This window comes from Leptonychotes weddellii, chromosome 11 (assembly GCF_054177405.1).
Source record: "Leptonychotes weddellii isolate Sample4059 chromosome 11, ASM5417740v2, whole genome shotgun sequence".
Taxonomy (NCBI): Eukaryota; Metazoa; Chordata; class Mammalia; order Carnivora; family Phocidae; genus Leptonychotes; species Leptonychotes weddellii.
This window is the reverse complement of record NC_138379.1, coordinates 83332748-83346408: the sequence shown is the minus strand read 5'-3', so window position 1 is coordinate 83346408 and position 13661 is coordinate 83332748. Positions and strand designations below refer to the sequence as shown.

Below are 13661 nucleotides of genomic sequence, written 5' to 3'. Positions count from 1 at the left end.
GTTTGACTGGTTATCCACCCCAGAAACCCTTCATTTACACGCATGCACTCTCTCTCTCATATTTGTTGCCCTCGTCTTCCTTTTCAAGTCTACTACCAACACCTTTATGTAGGATCTGACCATTTCCTGCAGCCTCTTCACTGACCTTCCTATTTGCTCTCCTGTCCCTCCCGCCTGCTCCCATTTTTCCCTTATTCATCCTGAATCTGACTTATCAAGCCTGGTATTCAAACAATTTCACAATCTAGTATAAATAAATACCTCTCTCTCTCACCTTCTCAGGCATGACTCCCCTGCTTAAACCTTCCCTCCAGCCAAGGTGCTTTACCTTTTCTGCAAATATGCCATGGGGTACTGCCGCCCATAGTTCTCCAACTCAGCTTCCCACCGCAACCAAAATAAAATCCCAAATCCTCACCACGTGCCTAAAGCTCCACAGGAACGGGCCCCAGCCAGTTCTCTTACCCCATCTCCTTCCAGAGCCCCCTTACTTATCGTCTGCAGCCGTGCCAACTTTTCTCCTACCTTGTCAAATACCTTAAATTTACCTCTCTCAGGCCTTCGCATTGTTCCTTCTGCTTGGAAGGCTTGGACTAGCCCACTTAAAAGCATTCTCTCTCCCACAGGTCATTCTAGCACATTTTCGATTTTATCACTTTCATAGTCCTTACGAGGGCTTATTTGTGTATGTGTTCACTGTCGATCTCCCCCCGCAGAATGTTAGTTCCAAGGGACTACTTTCCTGCCACTGTATCCCCAGTGGGTGGATCAGGGCCGGCACATAGCAGGTGCTTTATTAACACCTGCTGACTGACTAATCCTACTGGAATTCTCTCCTCTACACCTATACCTTAAAGAACCCTATTCATCCTTTAGACGCACATCAAATGTTATGCCCTCAGTAGGGTATTTATGTCCTCATCGCCGCTGTCCAAAGTTCAGATCAACAAAGTTTTGAGCACCTACTAGAGAACAGGCATGCACTCGGCCATGGGGATGAAATGGTAAACAGGATATGGTTACCATCCCTGTGGCATTCACAATCTAATGGAACTTCACAAACTAAGTGCTTTCTTCACCCTCTGAACTTCTGTAGTAATTAGACTATATAATTAATGTGATAATGAATCATGGCATGCCTTGTAACATCTCTTCTATTGTATCAAAGTATAATTTGGTCGCTGTTGAACACGCTGTCACCCAGCGATGCAGACTATATGTGGAGAGAGCCAGGTTGTACCTTCCCCACTCTTCATTTGCTCCTCTGTGGATCCTCACATGTCTGAGACACGAAAAGTGAAAGGTTAGAGGCCAAGAATCCTATTCTTTCCCGGTGCTGGACCCTCTACATGAAAGATTTGCATGAGCCCTCTTTATAAGGAATTCAAAGTTTTGGAAACTTAAAGGTATATATTTTGGAGACTCTAATGTTTTCTAAACAAGCTATATTTGTATGCCAAATATGATGAAATTAAATAATATGTGTAAAAATGCTTTGTAAAGTGCTCTCTCTATATATATACATACACAAACAACATAGACACACACACACAAACACACACACCAAGTATAATTTTGGTGCTATTTAACTTTCCAAAGGTCTAAGTATTTGCTGCCCAAATAGACTATAAATTCTTTACGGCAGGAGTCATGTCTTATACTTCCGTTCTCTCTCCCATGACACCTGAGCGAAGAGCCTTTGTTAATAACAGATACATTTTCTATGACCACTACACATTTTTAGTTCTAGACTCAGTAACTTTGCCTTTCAGAAATAAAATTTTTTGTTCTGAAAACCATCAATGTTTACTCTGGATTACTAATAACAGAAACATCTTTTAAATAATTCTATAGAAGACAGGTTTGCTACTGCCATTCTAAAATCAGAAGGAAAACCAAGTTTTTCATCTGGGCTTCATTCTCTGAATGAAGAAATAACACTGGAACAAAAATTCAGAGGTAAGAATTTAAGCATGAAAACTCCTACTTAAACCATTGCATCTTTTAATATCTGTAACTAAAATGTACCTGTCATGTCCAGGGAACACATATTCCCTTGAGGAAGGCTAGCATGGGCTTTTCTAATAGCTAGATTTTTATAGTATCAAGCGTTAAATGTAAACTGCCACATTAATTCATTAAGAAAGTAAAAATATATCAACGTAAACACGAACATCCTCAGAGCAACTTACTCATCTTCTACATTTGAACAGGATGCATCATCTTTTCATCAAAACCATTTAGGTAAAAACAAAGTAAAACAAAAAAACCATTTAGGTTAACACTGGCATAAGGAAAACATGAATTCCTTAAATTTCCTAATCTGAATTTTTATTAATTCCATGTTAATTTGACACTGTAGCATATGATGATTTTAGAAATGAGGTGCTTAAGACTAACAATATTTTAAATAAAACAACAAAACTCTTCTCTTTTGTGTGTTACTTTCATGTCTAGAAGTTTCCTTCTGACTGAGATTTAATAGTAACTCATCAAAAGACCACTGAAAAGATCAGAAATCCTGAAGTTACTTTTAGCTTTTAGAATAAAAAGTTGATTTCATTAGTTATCTGACCTTATTCTGTCAGAACCATCCATTCCACCTCTCCAAAATTAGTCACGCCGTGGTCAGCTTCAACTAGAAGCGTTTCTCCCACTGGTCCACTGAGTTCAAAGAAGTCTTGGCAGGTAAGAATGGGAATTCTACCTAATTTATGTGTAAGAGAGGAAGTTCAGGCAATGATTGAGAAACTGAGGACAGGAGTCCTCCTCACCCACAGGGGATACATTCCGAGACCCCCAGTGCACGTCTAAATAGTACCGAACCCTAGATGCGCTATGTTTTTCCCTATATACACACACCTATGATAAAGTTTACTTTGTGAATTAGGCACAGTAAGAGATTAACAACAATAACTATAATAAAATAGAACAATTATAACAATATGCTGTGATGAAAGTTATGCACATGTGGCCTCTCTCTCTCGAGATACCTTATCATCACCCTTCCTCTTCTTGTGGTGATGGGAGGTGATAAAATGCCCACGTGATGAGATGAGGTGAGGGGAATGACGTAGGTGTCGTGACCTAACATTAGGCTATTACTGGCCTTCTGGCCATACGTCAGAAGGAGGATCACCCGCTCCCAGACCACAGTTGACCATGGGTAACTGAAACCACGGAAAGCAAAACCAGAGTGGGAGGCGTGGGGAAGAGGGTGGAGGGGTGGCGGTGGGTGAATGACAAGGTAATGAAAGCATGAAAAAAAGAATGCACGAGCAAAGACAATGTTAGATAATTATATCAGGGCACAACTCAGAGCAGCTCATTTATTCTTGGCCAAACAAATAATAAAAATGCAGACTCTGGGTTAATGAACTTAAAAATCTCACCTATGTGTTAATGCAGAGAGCCCACGGCGGGCCACCAGCATTCCCACGATTCTGTAATTACACACCAGCAGGTAGACTCATACTGTGACTACATGGATTTGTTTTAACAATTAACAAAGAAAAGCATCTCAAAATCTCCTTACCCAAGTTATTTGTCAGTGGCGTTTCTAATTTCAATTATCATGGACCCCTGCTTTTACACTTGGTTTCTCAATACAAAACAAAGAGCCTCCTAAACTAATCTCCCCAAACTAAATCAAAATGGTTCTAAAGTCAAAATCAAGAACCAAGGAAGCATAAAAAAAATTTTTAACCTTTTGTCAGTGAAGGTAGAACACAGCTATAGAAGAAAAAGAGGGCCTTCTTTTAACCTACTACCCTAATCAGTAATCCAAGGAACCCTACAATCACATCTGTGGCAGGCTGCATAAAAGCCACTCAAAAGACACCCACATCCTAATCCATGGAACCTGCGAATGTGGTACCTATGTGGTAAAAGGGACTTCTGTAGATGTGACTGGGTGATGGGGAGATCATCCTGGGTTATCCGGGATGGTTCAATGTAATCACAAGGGTCCCTCTAAGAGGGAAGCAGGAGGATCAGGCTAGGAGTGGGAGATTTGACAATGGGAGCACCAGGCGGTGTGCTGTGAAGAAAGGACCAGAACCAAGGAGTGCAGGGCCTCCGGAAGCTGAAACCGGCAAGGAGATGGATTCTCCAGAGACTCCAGGTGGAACCAGTCCTACAAACAGCTTGATTTTAGCCCCATAAGGCTCATTTCGGGGGCTCGCTTCGGCAGCACACATACTAACACGGGGACGGTAGAGAGGGTTAGCATGGCCCCTGCCCAAGGGTGACACACAAATTCGTGAAGCGTTCCATATTTTTTCATGATGAGCCCTGAGTGATGTACGGAAGTGTTGAATCACGACCTGTGTATCTGCAACTAATATAACCTTGTATGTTAACTATACTGGGATTAAAATAAAAAATGTAATAACATTTTTAAAAAAAGAAAAAGAAAAAAGACTCATTTCAAATTTCTGACCTCTAGAACTGTAAGATAATAAGTTGTATTGTTTCAAACTACTATGTTTGTGGTAATTTGTTACAGCGACAATAGGAAATTAACACAACATTTTATTATACTTTTAAGGACTGTGAAGCTTAGTAGATGTTATTACCATTAATTGAATTGAAGCTACAATGAAAAATTACAGAAGAGGGTTTGAAATTGCCGGTCTTTCCACACTACCCACTTGTCTGGGAACTGCTAGCATCTAGAGAGCTTTGGGGAATATAAAACAGACTTAAGGACAAAGGAAAAATGTGATTTTATGTAAGATAAAGAAAGCATTTAATTCCTGCCTACTATGCACTGGGCAAATGAAGGACTCAAGGAGCTTAAAACTATGTGAAAGTACTAAGCAACAGTGCATCCGTCAGCCGAACGTAGATAACTAAAAAGTTCGGTGACATTCCAAGGATGTGAAAGTAGAGCCTGGAAAGACTTATCTAGATTTACCTACACAAAACAGTCAGTAGAATCACCAACCTGAAAGGGTACAAGTAGGTACTTTGACCTGTAATATAACATAAATCTGAACCCTCAACTCCCACCCTTTTAAGGAGGGAAGTCCTTAGAACTGCTTTTTTTACCTTGACTTTCAAGGCAATTCTATTCTAGCTGTACTTCAATTTTCTATAGGAGACGCCCCTTCCCTTTTTACCTGCGAGACGGGGGACACACAATGCAGTACTGAAAACTGTCGGAAAACAAAACTGGTTTCTTTTCATGTTTCTACTTTCTGTCTAGACTGCAGTCACTTTCTTCTATCAATAGGTGGTGAGCTTGTATTGGTTAGGCAAATGCTGATAGTTTATTGAAAGTGAAGTAGGAATAGAGTGAGGCAGTGAAAAGTGCTTTTTAGGCACCCTCAGATGAGCAGACAAGTGAAATCTGAGGACATAAAGAGATGGACTGCCTTTAAACCGATGTAAGATCTGCTCTTCCTAAACTATCATAAAACCACAGTCTTCAGCAGTGACATAAATCAGCCTCCTCAAGTAAAGCTGACAGGGCTTACAAGCTTAGCAGTTGTTCTCTCCACTTTATTCTATCCTTTATTCCTTATTATTTAAGAGACTGTCAACCAAACTGAGAGAATTTTAAATATCACCCTTTTCCTTCTTCCTCCCCGGCCTAGTTCCATCCAATACTACATGAAAAAGAACATAAATGTGTTTTGAAAGTTTATCATTTTCCAAGCCACACACACATGCAAATCTTTCATTTTCCAATACCTCTTTCTGAATAGATGGAAACAGACAATCCCTTGTTTAAGAACCTTGAAGGAAAAGCTCTTTTGTTCCTATTTCACATCCTCAACGCACTTCTCACCTGCTATTTTAATATTCAGATTGGCATCCAGAAGCAAATTTTCAGCTTTTAGATCACGATGAACAATGTTCCGACAGTGACAAAAATAGACGGCTGCCACAATCTGTTTGAACTTCCGACGGGCCTCCTTCTCGGCCATTCTGCCATGGGCCACCAGGTGGTCTGCGGTGAAGAAGAGCACAGTGAGTTCTCATTTTGCACATGGGCATCGCTTCAAAAGATGGACTCCAGAAGGGATGCCAGGGGGCCACCAGATGAACAGTTGAAGAAGTGAAACAAACAAATGGCAACACTTGGGGCCCTGGTCTGTGTCTATAGAAACCCATTAGCAAGCAGTCCCCAGACCGTTTTCAGTGTACATGAGCATGCACAGGACTACCTATGCTCTACCGTAAGAAAAAAGAGTTCTGAGGGTTATCATGGTATTTTTGGAGAATCATCACACTCAACACCTCCTCTCTCTTATCTCCATTGCATGAGATTACATACACACAGCAAACATAAGCATGAAGATAAGAATCAGCAATATTTCCTGTGCTAAAGGGTGAGTCAAAAAGCAGAGTCACAATAATCAATCATCTTGGAGAAGAACAGACAGAACTTAGTCACTGCTAAGGGGGAAAACGGCTTTATAAAGGAGCCCATCTATGCTAATCTCTCTTCTGCTTTCTCAAAGTTTTACAGTTTAACATAAAAATGTACTTATTTGGTGACTAAACTCTGGAATGCATAATAATATGCCTGTGTCTTTCCATCTGCATTTATGTGCTTTTCAATTATTTCTTAAATTGTTACCAGTTTTTACAGACAACATTAGAAAACAAAGGGAAGTTTCCACCACTTTCAATGAAATTATTTCATTGGCAATGTGGCTAACTAAGCTACAGCAAATTAACTTTGTAATACTATAAATCAAGTTATCGTCCATATTTAAAAATGAACTGATGACCCAGAGCCAATCCCATTAATTTCCAATTACCAATACCAATACAATTAAGTATTTTTTCTAATAGTGGCTAATCCTAAACCCCAGTTCTTCATCTAACTAATAACATATTGAGATCATAACAGCTGATGGGATGAGGAACACTGGCAATACGACTTGCTCTACTTAAAACTTCCTATCCTTGGGGCGCCTGGGTGGCTCAGTCGTTAAGCGTCTGCCTTCGGCTCAGGTCATGATCCCAGGGTCCTGGGATCGAGCCCCGCATCGGGCTCCCTGCTCAGTGGGGAGCCTGCTTCTCCCTCTCCCACTCCCCCTGCTTGTGTTCCCTCTCTCGCTGTGTCTCTCTCTGTCAAATAAATAAAATCTTAAAAAAAAAAACAAAAAAACAACTTCCTATCCTTAAACTAACTCATCTAGGTGGGAAAAGGACACATTTGCCATCATAAGCATCCAGAGATAGTGGGAAAGTGAGAAAACCAGATAATATAAATAGGTGTATTACTGTTTATCAAGAGTAGTCTCAATAATCCTACCCAACTGCTGTCTGGGCACCATGGAGATCACCCACAGGACCAATCGGATATATCTCTTCTTCATCACAAAGAGAAGTCTGCGAGAAGACACATGCACTAGTAGTGATACCAAGATTCAGGGCTTAGGACAAGAAACGGGAGTAGGGCGTGATGAAGGGGAGCCAAACGACAATCCATCTAACAGCAGATTTTCAAATAATTCAAACTACATTCTGACCACAAAAAGCATACAATTTGGGAGATCAATACTACAGCAATTTTAAGAACAACGTCTTACAGGATCACTTAAATTATTAAGAAAGACCCTTCAACGGAATTACTGCAATTGTGTTATCAGTGGCTCCTAGACCAGTTCCTTGAAGCATTTTCCTCAAAAAGAATCCCTGATTATAGCCAAGGTGACCAAGGTAGTAGGGGAAAAAAAAGAGAAAACAGGACGTCTTCAGCTTAGAAGTTAAAAGGACTAGAACCCCACTTTCTACAGGAGTTCAGAGGTAGTGATGAACGAGCGCACACTCTGGTGTATTTACGCTTCTGGTGAGATCTGTCAAATGAACTTTAAATAACACAAAGTCCCTAACCAGGAAGAGTCACTTAATACAAGCTGTTAAAGAACTGGACATCCATCAAACATGCAACGCTAGGTTTTATTTTAAGACGCCATTCTCTCTAACAGTACCTGCTCCTTTGACCCCCTATTCCTCTTAACCCAAGGCCTAATTATTCTAATAATATGTTTTAGCTGCTAAACTTTGTCTAATTAAAGGGCTTTGAGGAGACAGCTATTCCTGAGAAACATAAAAATAAACCCTTATGAAGGTTTACCATCAGAAGCTCATTTGGCCAAGCCACCCATTAATTAAAATGCCCAAGAGACATTCGTCTGGCAGTAAATACTAATTACCAGAACACATCAAAGAGCTTCTTAAATACAACAGAATGATTAATTTCGTGATTTCCAAAATAAGTGATTTTCTTTTATTAAAAAAAAAAAACTCTTTATATTTTCTAAGTACTTTGTTTTCCTAAAATGACTGGAAAGTTCTCAAAACTGCTGCAGAGGCCAGGAGCTGGTGGAATGCAGCCTAGTCCTGTTTTATCTCCACAATGACACACTGGTTGTCCTTGGACAAATCATTTATACTGCCAATATCCCCACCTCCTGATCTGCTAAACAGAAATACACCCTATTACACACTGTGGCCAAAGAAAGGATAGCGTATTTGGGAATAAACTTGTACTATGATTAAGAATTATCCTACATAACTATAACTTTCAAGGACATTTAAACAGCTATTTTTTTAAAAGTCCACTCAGTATTATACAGAGACTATTCAAGCATTTGGCTAATAGGTCCTGAGGTTCTTCAGCATTCATAGTGCTTGAAGGTAATTATTATATACATCAAATGTCACTGTTAACATGGTTCTAGTTAAAAGGTATTTGTGATAGCAGCACACTGGGTAAAAGAGCTTAGGCTACATATATTTTCCCAAAGACACCTACAGTATCCCTACAGTTATGAATACAGAGATACACAAATCCCTTTTTTTAAGTGCTGGCTGCAAGCCTCAGATCTTTTTTTCCTAGTTACTGTGTCTGATGTTCACGTTTTCTCCGCTCTGGGAGCACTGTGCTCTTCTCCCGTACAGGACCATCTTGGCTCCATGTCCTTCAGACTTTTCAGGCTCGGTTTTTATTTCTGCCCATCTTATTACTGCCGCCACCACCACCCCACCTCCCATCCCTGGTAGTTTGCTTTCAGAGTAAACCCATGGGGGCTAGTGGGTGTGCCAGGAAGCCGGCAGCCTGCAGTGGTTTCCAGAACGCTGCCGAAACTGCCTCTCAGCTGCCCGCGGACAAATGGCTGCTTTATGTTCATGTGTGCCCTCTAGGCAGGCAGCAAAACTTCTGCGAGCTCAAATGTGACGTTTAACTTCCAGCAAAGGAACCCAGAGCAGTCGCCCAGCCTGGACTTAACACAAAGTCACAGCATTTGAATAAATACTGGGGTGATTTCAGAAGGCACATGAAACAAAGCGGCTCCTGAACCACTCAATATTCAAAGTAAAATACACTGTGAATCTTGTCGGGATAAACCTCCGTTGCAAGGAACTCGAAAGAATGGTTCTGCTTCTTCCAGGCAGCTCAGTGAGCTAGTTCTCCTAAAATACTGAGCTACCTAGTACCGCTATCCTCGGTCCCGAACTTCCCACATGGCAGCCTGGCCCTGCCCCCGAGCCCAGCCGCTCTCCGGTCCCACACGTGCAGCAGCAGCAGCGACCCCACCACTGAAGCCCCCTCAACAATGCACTACTTGGCTACTTGGCTACTTAGCTACCGTGTTCTACCTCTGCGGCACACTGCAGGTTTCTCTCTATCACAGCTTCACCCCGACCACGTCAGCCAAGACAAGGAGGAGGGGACTCTCAGCTCAATGGAGAAAATGGGTCTCCTGTTTCAGCTCTTATCAAAAGGAAGGAGTCGACGTTGTCTTTCTCACTTTGCAACTGCCATAAATCACCTGGCACTGGACTTCTTTAATCTTTCTTATCGGCTCTTCCTCATAAGATAGGAAGAAGCTAGTGACACCAAAGGATATATATATACCTCGCGAGTAGCATTCTTAGAAGGGGAGGGAATGAACTCCAAAGTTTAAAAGTATCAGAGCAAGTGCATGTATAAGGTTTGCTTCAGAATTCCCGGCTTGGGATTCTGTCCTAATCGGACTCAGGAAGAAATATCTTGTGGTGCATTTAGATTCTAACCTTTCAAAGGGCAAAAATACACATAAGGCGGTTAACGTCCCTCGACCAGCTTCCCCGGAGTGTCAAAGGCATGCCACTAATGGGACAGTGGTAGGGAGCCAACACTTCTCAAAATAAGTCACTTTTCCACTATAAACAGACACTGTCTCCTTTTGTCTGCTAAGCCTATGACTCTAACTGATCCAAAACACTAGCTGAAAATGAACATTCCCTGACAGGGGGTCACGCAAGAGTGCAGAAACTCTTCATTTTTCATGATAAAGAAATAGCCCAGTCCAGAATGGGAGGAAAGCGGTCTGTGTGCGAAGCTTAGGTGGCTACCTGAGAACATTTCTACCAATTCCAAGCTAACCACAGCAGACAGCTCGGTGCTTTGCCCTCGCTTCTATCATTTCTTCTTTCTACACCCATGGAAACGACTTCCTGTTTATCAAACAAATGCTTCTTTCCAAAAGAGCCAGGGCGAGGCCAAGAGAACTCAGCTGCCTGGGAGCAGGTTAACACAAGGGCCCTCACTTGAGTATCATGCCGTCCCTAACCCGTGCAGACCCGTGCAGGCCCAAAGCTGCGGCTGACTGGAGGAAGGAGGTTTGCTACTTTGTTTTCCTTGCCAAGAATCCAACTACCTCACACCAGCTTCTTTACTTGTTGCTGCTTCTTGTTGAAATCTTTTTTCTTCATGCTTCCCGGCTTCCAGGCCAAAACATTGTCTCCCCATTCTCTTTCTCCCACACCCACAACCAATCCATCAGCAGATTTTATTAGCTCTACCTTCAAAATACAGCCAGAATTCAACTAGCCCTCACCGCATCTCCAACCCACCCCCATGTCAGCAGCCTAGTCCAACAGCCATTCTCCCCCTCCTGGTTCACTGTATAGCTCGTCCTATTGCTCCTAACTAGGACCCTTGATTCTGTCCTTGGCCCCCTGCGATCCACTCTCAAAACAACTGCCAGAGTAATAAACTTTTTAAAAACTTTTTATTTTGAAATAATTACAGATGCACAGGAAGTTGCAAAGAGAGTACAGACAGAACCCATGTACCCTCCACCCACTTACCCCCCAACGGGCAAATCTTACATAATGCTAGAACAATATCAAAACCCAGAATCTGACACGGGTACAACGGGCGTACACTCCTATGTCATTTTATCATGTGTCCGCTTGTGGAACGACCACCGCACTCAAGATACGGAATGACTTGGGAATTTCTCATTACCGAGTATTCCTGCAGATCCAACAACAAAAAGCACACTCTATTTTCCTCCATCTATGCCAAGTAAATTAAACATTTTCCTTCAAAGTCTCAAAAAAACACAATTTCTTTGTGAAACAATTACAGTCACAAGATATGCCTTAGTTAAGTTTTTTGTTTTTTTTTTTTAAGATTTCATTTATTTATTTGACAGAGAGAGACATAGTGAGAGAGGGAACACAAGCAAGGGGAGCAGCAGAGGGAGAAGCAGGCCTCCCGCGGAGCGGGGAGCCCGATGCGGGGCTCGATCCCAGGACCCTGGGATCATGACCTGAGCTGAAGGCAGACGCTTAACGACTGAGCCACCCAGGCGCCACAGTTCTTCAAGTTTTTTTTGTTTTTTAAAGATTTTGTTTATTTATTTGACAGAGAGAGACAGCGAGAGAGCAAACACAAGCAGGGGGAGTAGGAGAGGGAGAAGCAGGCTTCCCCATGGAGCAGGGAGCCCGATGTGGGGCTCGATCCCAGGACCCCGGGATCACGACCTGAGCCGAAGGCAGACGCTTAACAACTGAGCCACCCAGGTGCCCCCAGTTCTTTAAGTTTTAAACCAGAACTATTTCCATTGTTTCCTATGCCTCCTTACTACATACAAAAGAATACTCTGCATATGATCGATGCTTCATAATTACAGGTTAACTCAAGGAATATCAGCCAGAGAAAAGACTATAAACTTTTACAAAAACGTATTTCTTTACTCTTCATTCTGTCACTAAATGAAGTTTGTAAACTAAGCACGGTTTATGTTAGTCTTTGTAACAAAAACAGGCTATTCTTCTGATACGAAGTCCTGTCACATTAATGTATAAAAGAGGATTTGTTTTCTTATAGCTTCTTAAAAAAATACTTCTAAACTAAGCATCAAGCCCAGGCAGCCTATGAAACAGAATCCCATATATTCCAAAAGGCTTTCCAAGAATGTTATTCAGACATTTCTTATGTAGTGCAAATGTTTCACGCGCTGCACCCATATACTAGCAAATGTGGGTTGGCTAATTTTGCAATACAGAGGTTATTCCCTGATTCCTAGTATAACCTGCAGGCTCTGAATCAAGTTCATTCTTTGAAAACCAGCTGAAAGGTCATTTATCTGAAGCTTTTCCTAACCTACTCACCTACCCTAGAAGAAAATACTCCATAATTTGTGTCTAATGGCATTTATTCTATATATTTCTATAGTATCAGCAAACAATTGTATTACAATTATTTCTTAACATGTGTGTCTTCCCTTCTAGACTAGGCTTTCTTGGCCCATGGATGGGTTTCTATCTATGAATCCCTGTAAAGTGTAGGAAAATATGTACAGTGTGCTTCTGTTTACAGGAAGGGAGAGAAAATACGAATGTGCATGTGTGTACATTTATATTTTCTAGAAGAAGTAATATTAAGTGAAAATTTTCTAAAAATGATTACTTACAAGGGGAATGAAAAGGAGGTGGAAGCTAGACTTTCCTGAATGTACCCTGTTTTAGGTACCCTGTTTTAGCTTTAATCTTAGAAACACGTAATGTCCTAAATAACGCAAACAACTCACAACTGAATCAAAGAGAAGAAAAAGTAATTTCTAAAAAAACCAAATTTCTAAAAAACCCAACTGGAAAAAAGTGAAACTAGCTGTGAGTTAAGCTGTGACATAACCAATCAGAGAATACTTTTAAGTGACACACACAGTGTTTTGTCTTAATGGGAGATATCCTCAGGACGAAAAGAACCAGTCTCCTTAATATTGGGATTGCCTTGAATCAATTTTGCTCCCATTCTCTGATATCAAATATGTAATTAGGCTAAAGTCATTTGGAACCACAATTTTCAGCATAAGAGAAACAAGATCTAGATACATAATATTCAAGAAGTTAAAAATGCTGCAATCTTAAATTCAATTGGAATGTTAGTACCAACTCCTGTTTACTTTCCTCTACATTAAAAAAAAAAAATACTTATTTCCTACCTCTGTGCCCTGAGAAGGCCTCTAAGCAATGAAAGCCCAGTAGCAGTAATAAGTATCCCAAGGGCACAGATTCTGGTCTCTACATGCTATTTTCCACTTGAAAGAACCACAGCTCCTAGGAGACATGTTTGAGTCCAGGTCGGAGACAAGAAATGTTCAGGGTAAGCCTGAGATACCTTACCTAAAAGCAAGGAAGCTATCAAAGACTATTGGGATCATGTCAAAAGGACACAGGAGTCAACTTAAAGAGGCTCCCGCTGGCTAAGTGGAATAATTTGATCAAAAGAATAACAACTCAAGGGACTGAAACACATCAAATGTATTAAAATTCATAAATTCATAATGTTATTACAAATAAAATCAACTTTTTTGGTCACCACTGGAGACTGATAGGGTACCAATGCATTATTCTGAAAT

General features: G+C 41.1%; 1 protein-coding gene and 1 non-coding gene across 6 annotated transcripts in view; one reads left to right on the top strand and one right to left on the bottom strand.

The window, feature by feature from the left end:
- The window catches only part of SIK3 (SIK family kinase 3), a 245508-nt gene that overhangs the window by 73425 nt on the left and 158422 nt on the right, over nt 1–13661 (bottom strand). For all 5 annotated transcript variants that reach the window (XM_081799398.1, XM_081799400.1, XM_081799399.1 and 2 more), the window contains one exon: nt 5795–5956. In XM_081799398.1, the coding sequence (XP_081655524.1) occupies nt 5795–5956 (162 nt within the window). The remainder of the gene's footprint in view (nt 1–5794; nt 5957–13661) is intronic.
- On the top strand, nt 4177–4281 carry LOC115937085 (U6 spliceosomal RNA). Its single transcript, XR_004072415.1, has one exon. It is a non-coding gene; the product is annotated as a U6 spliceosomal RNA (small nuclear RNA).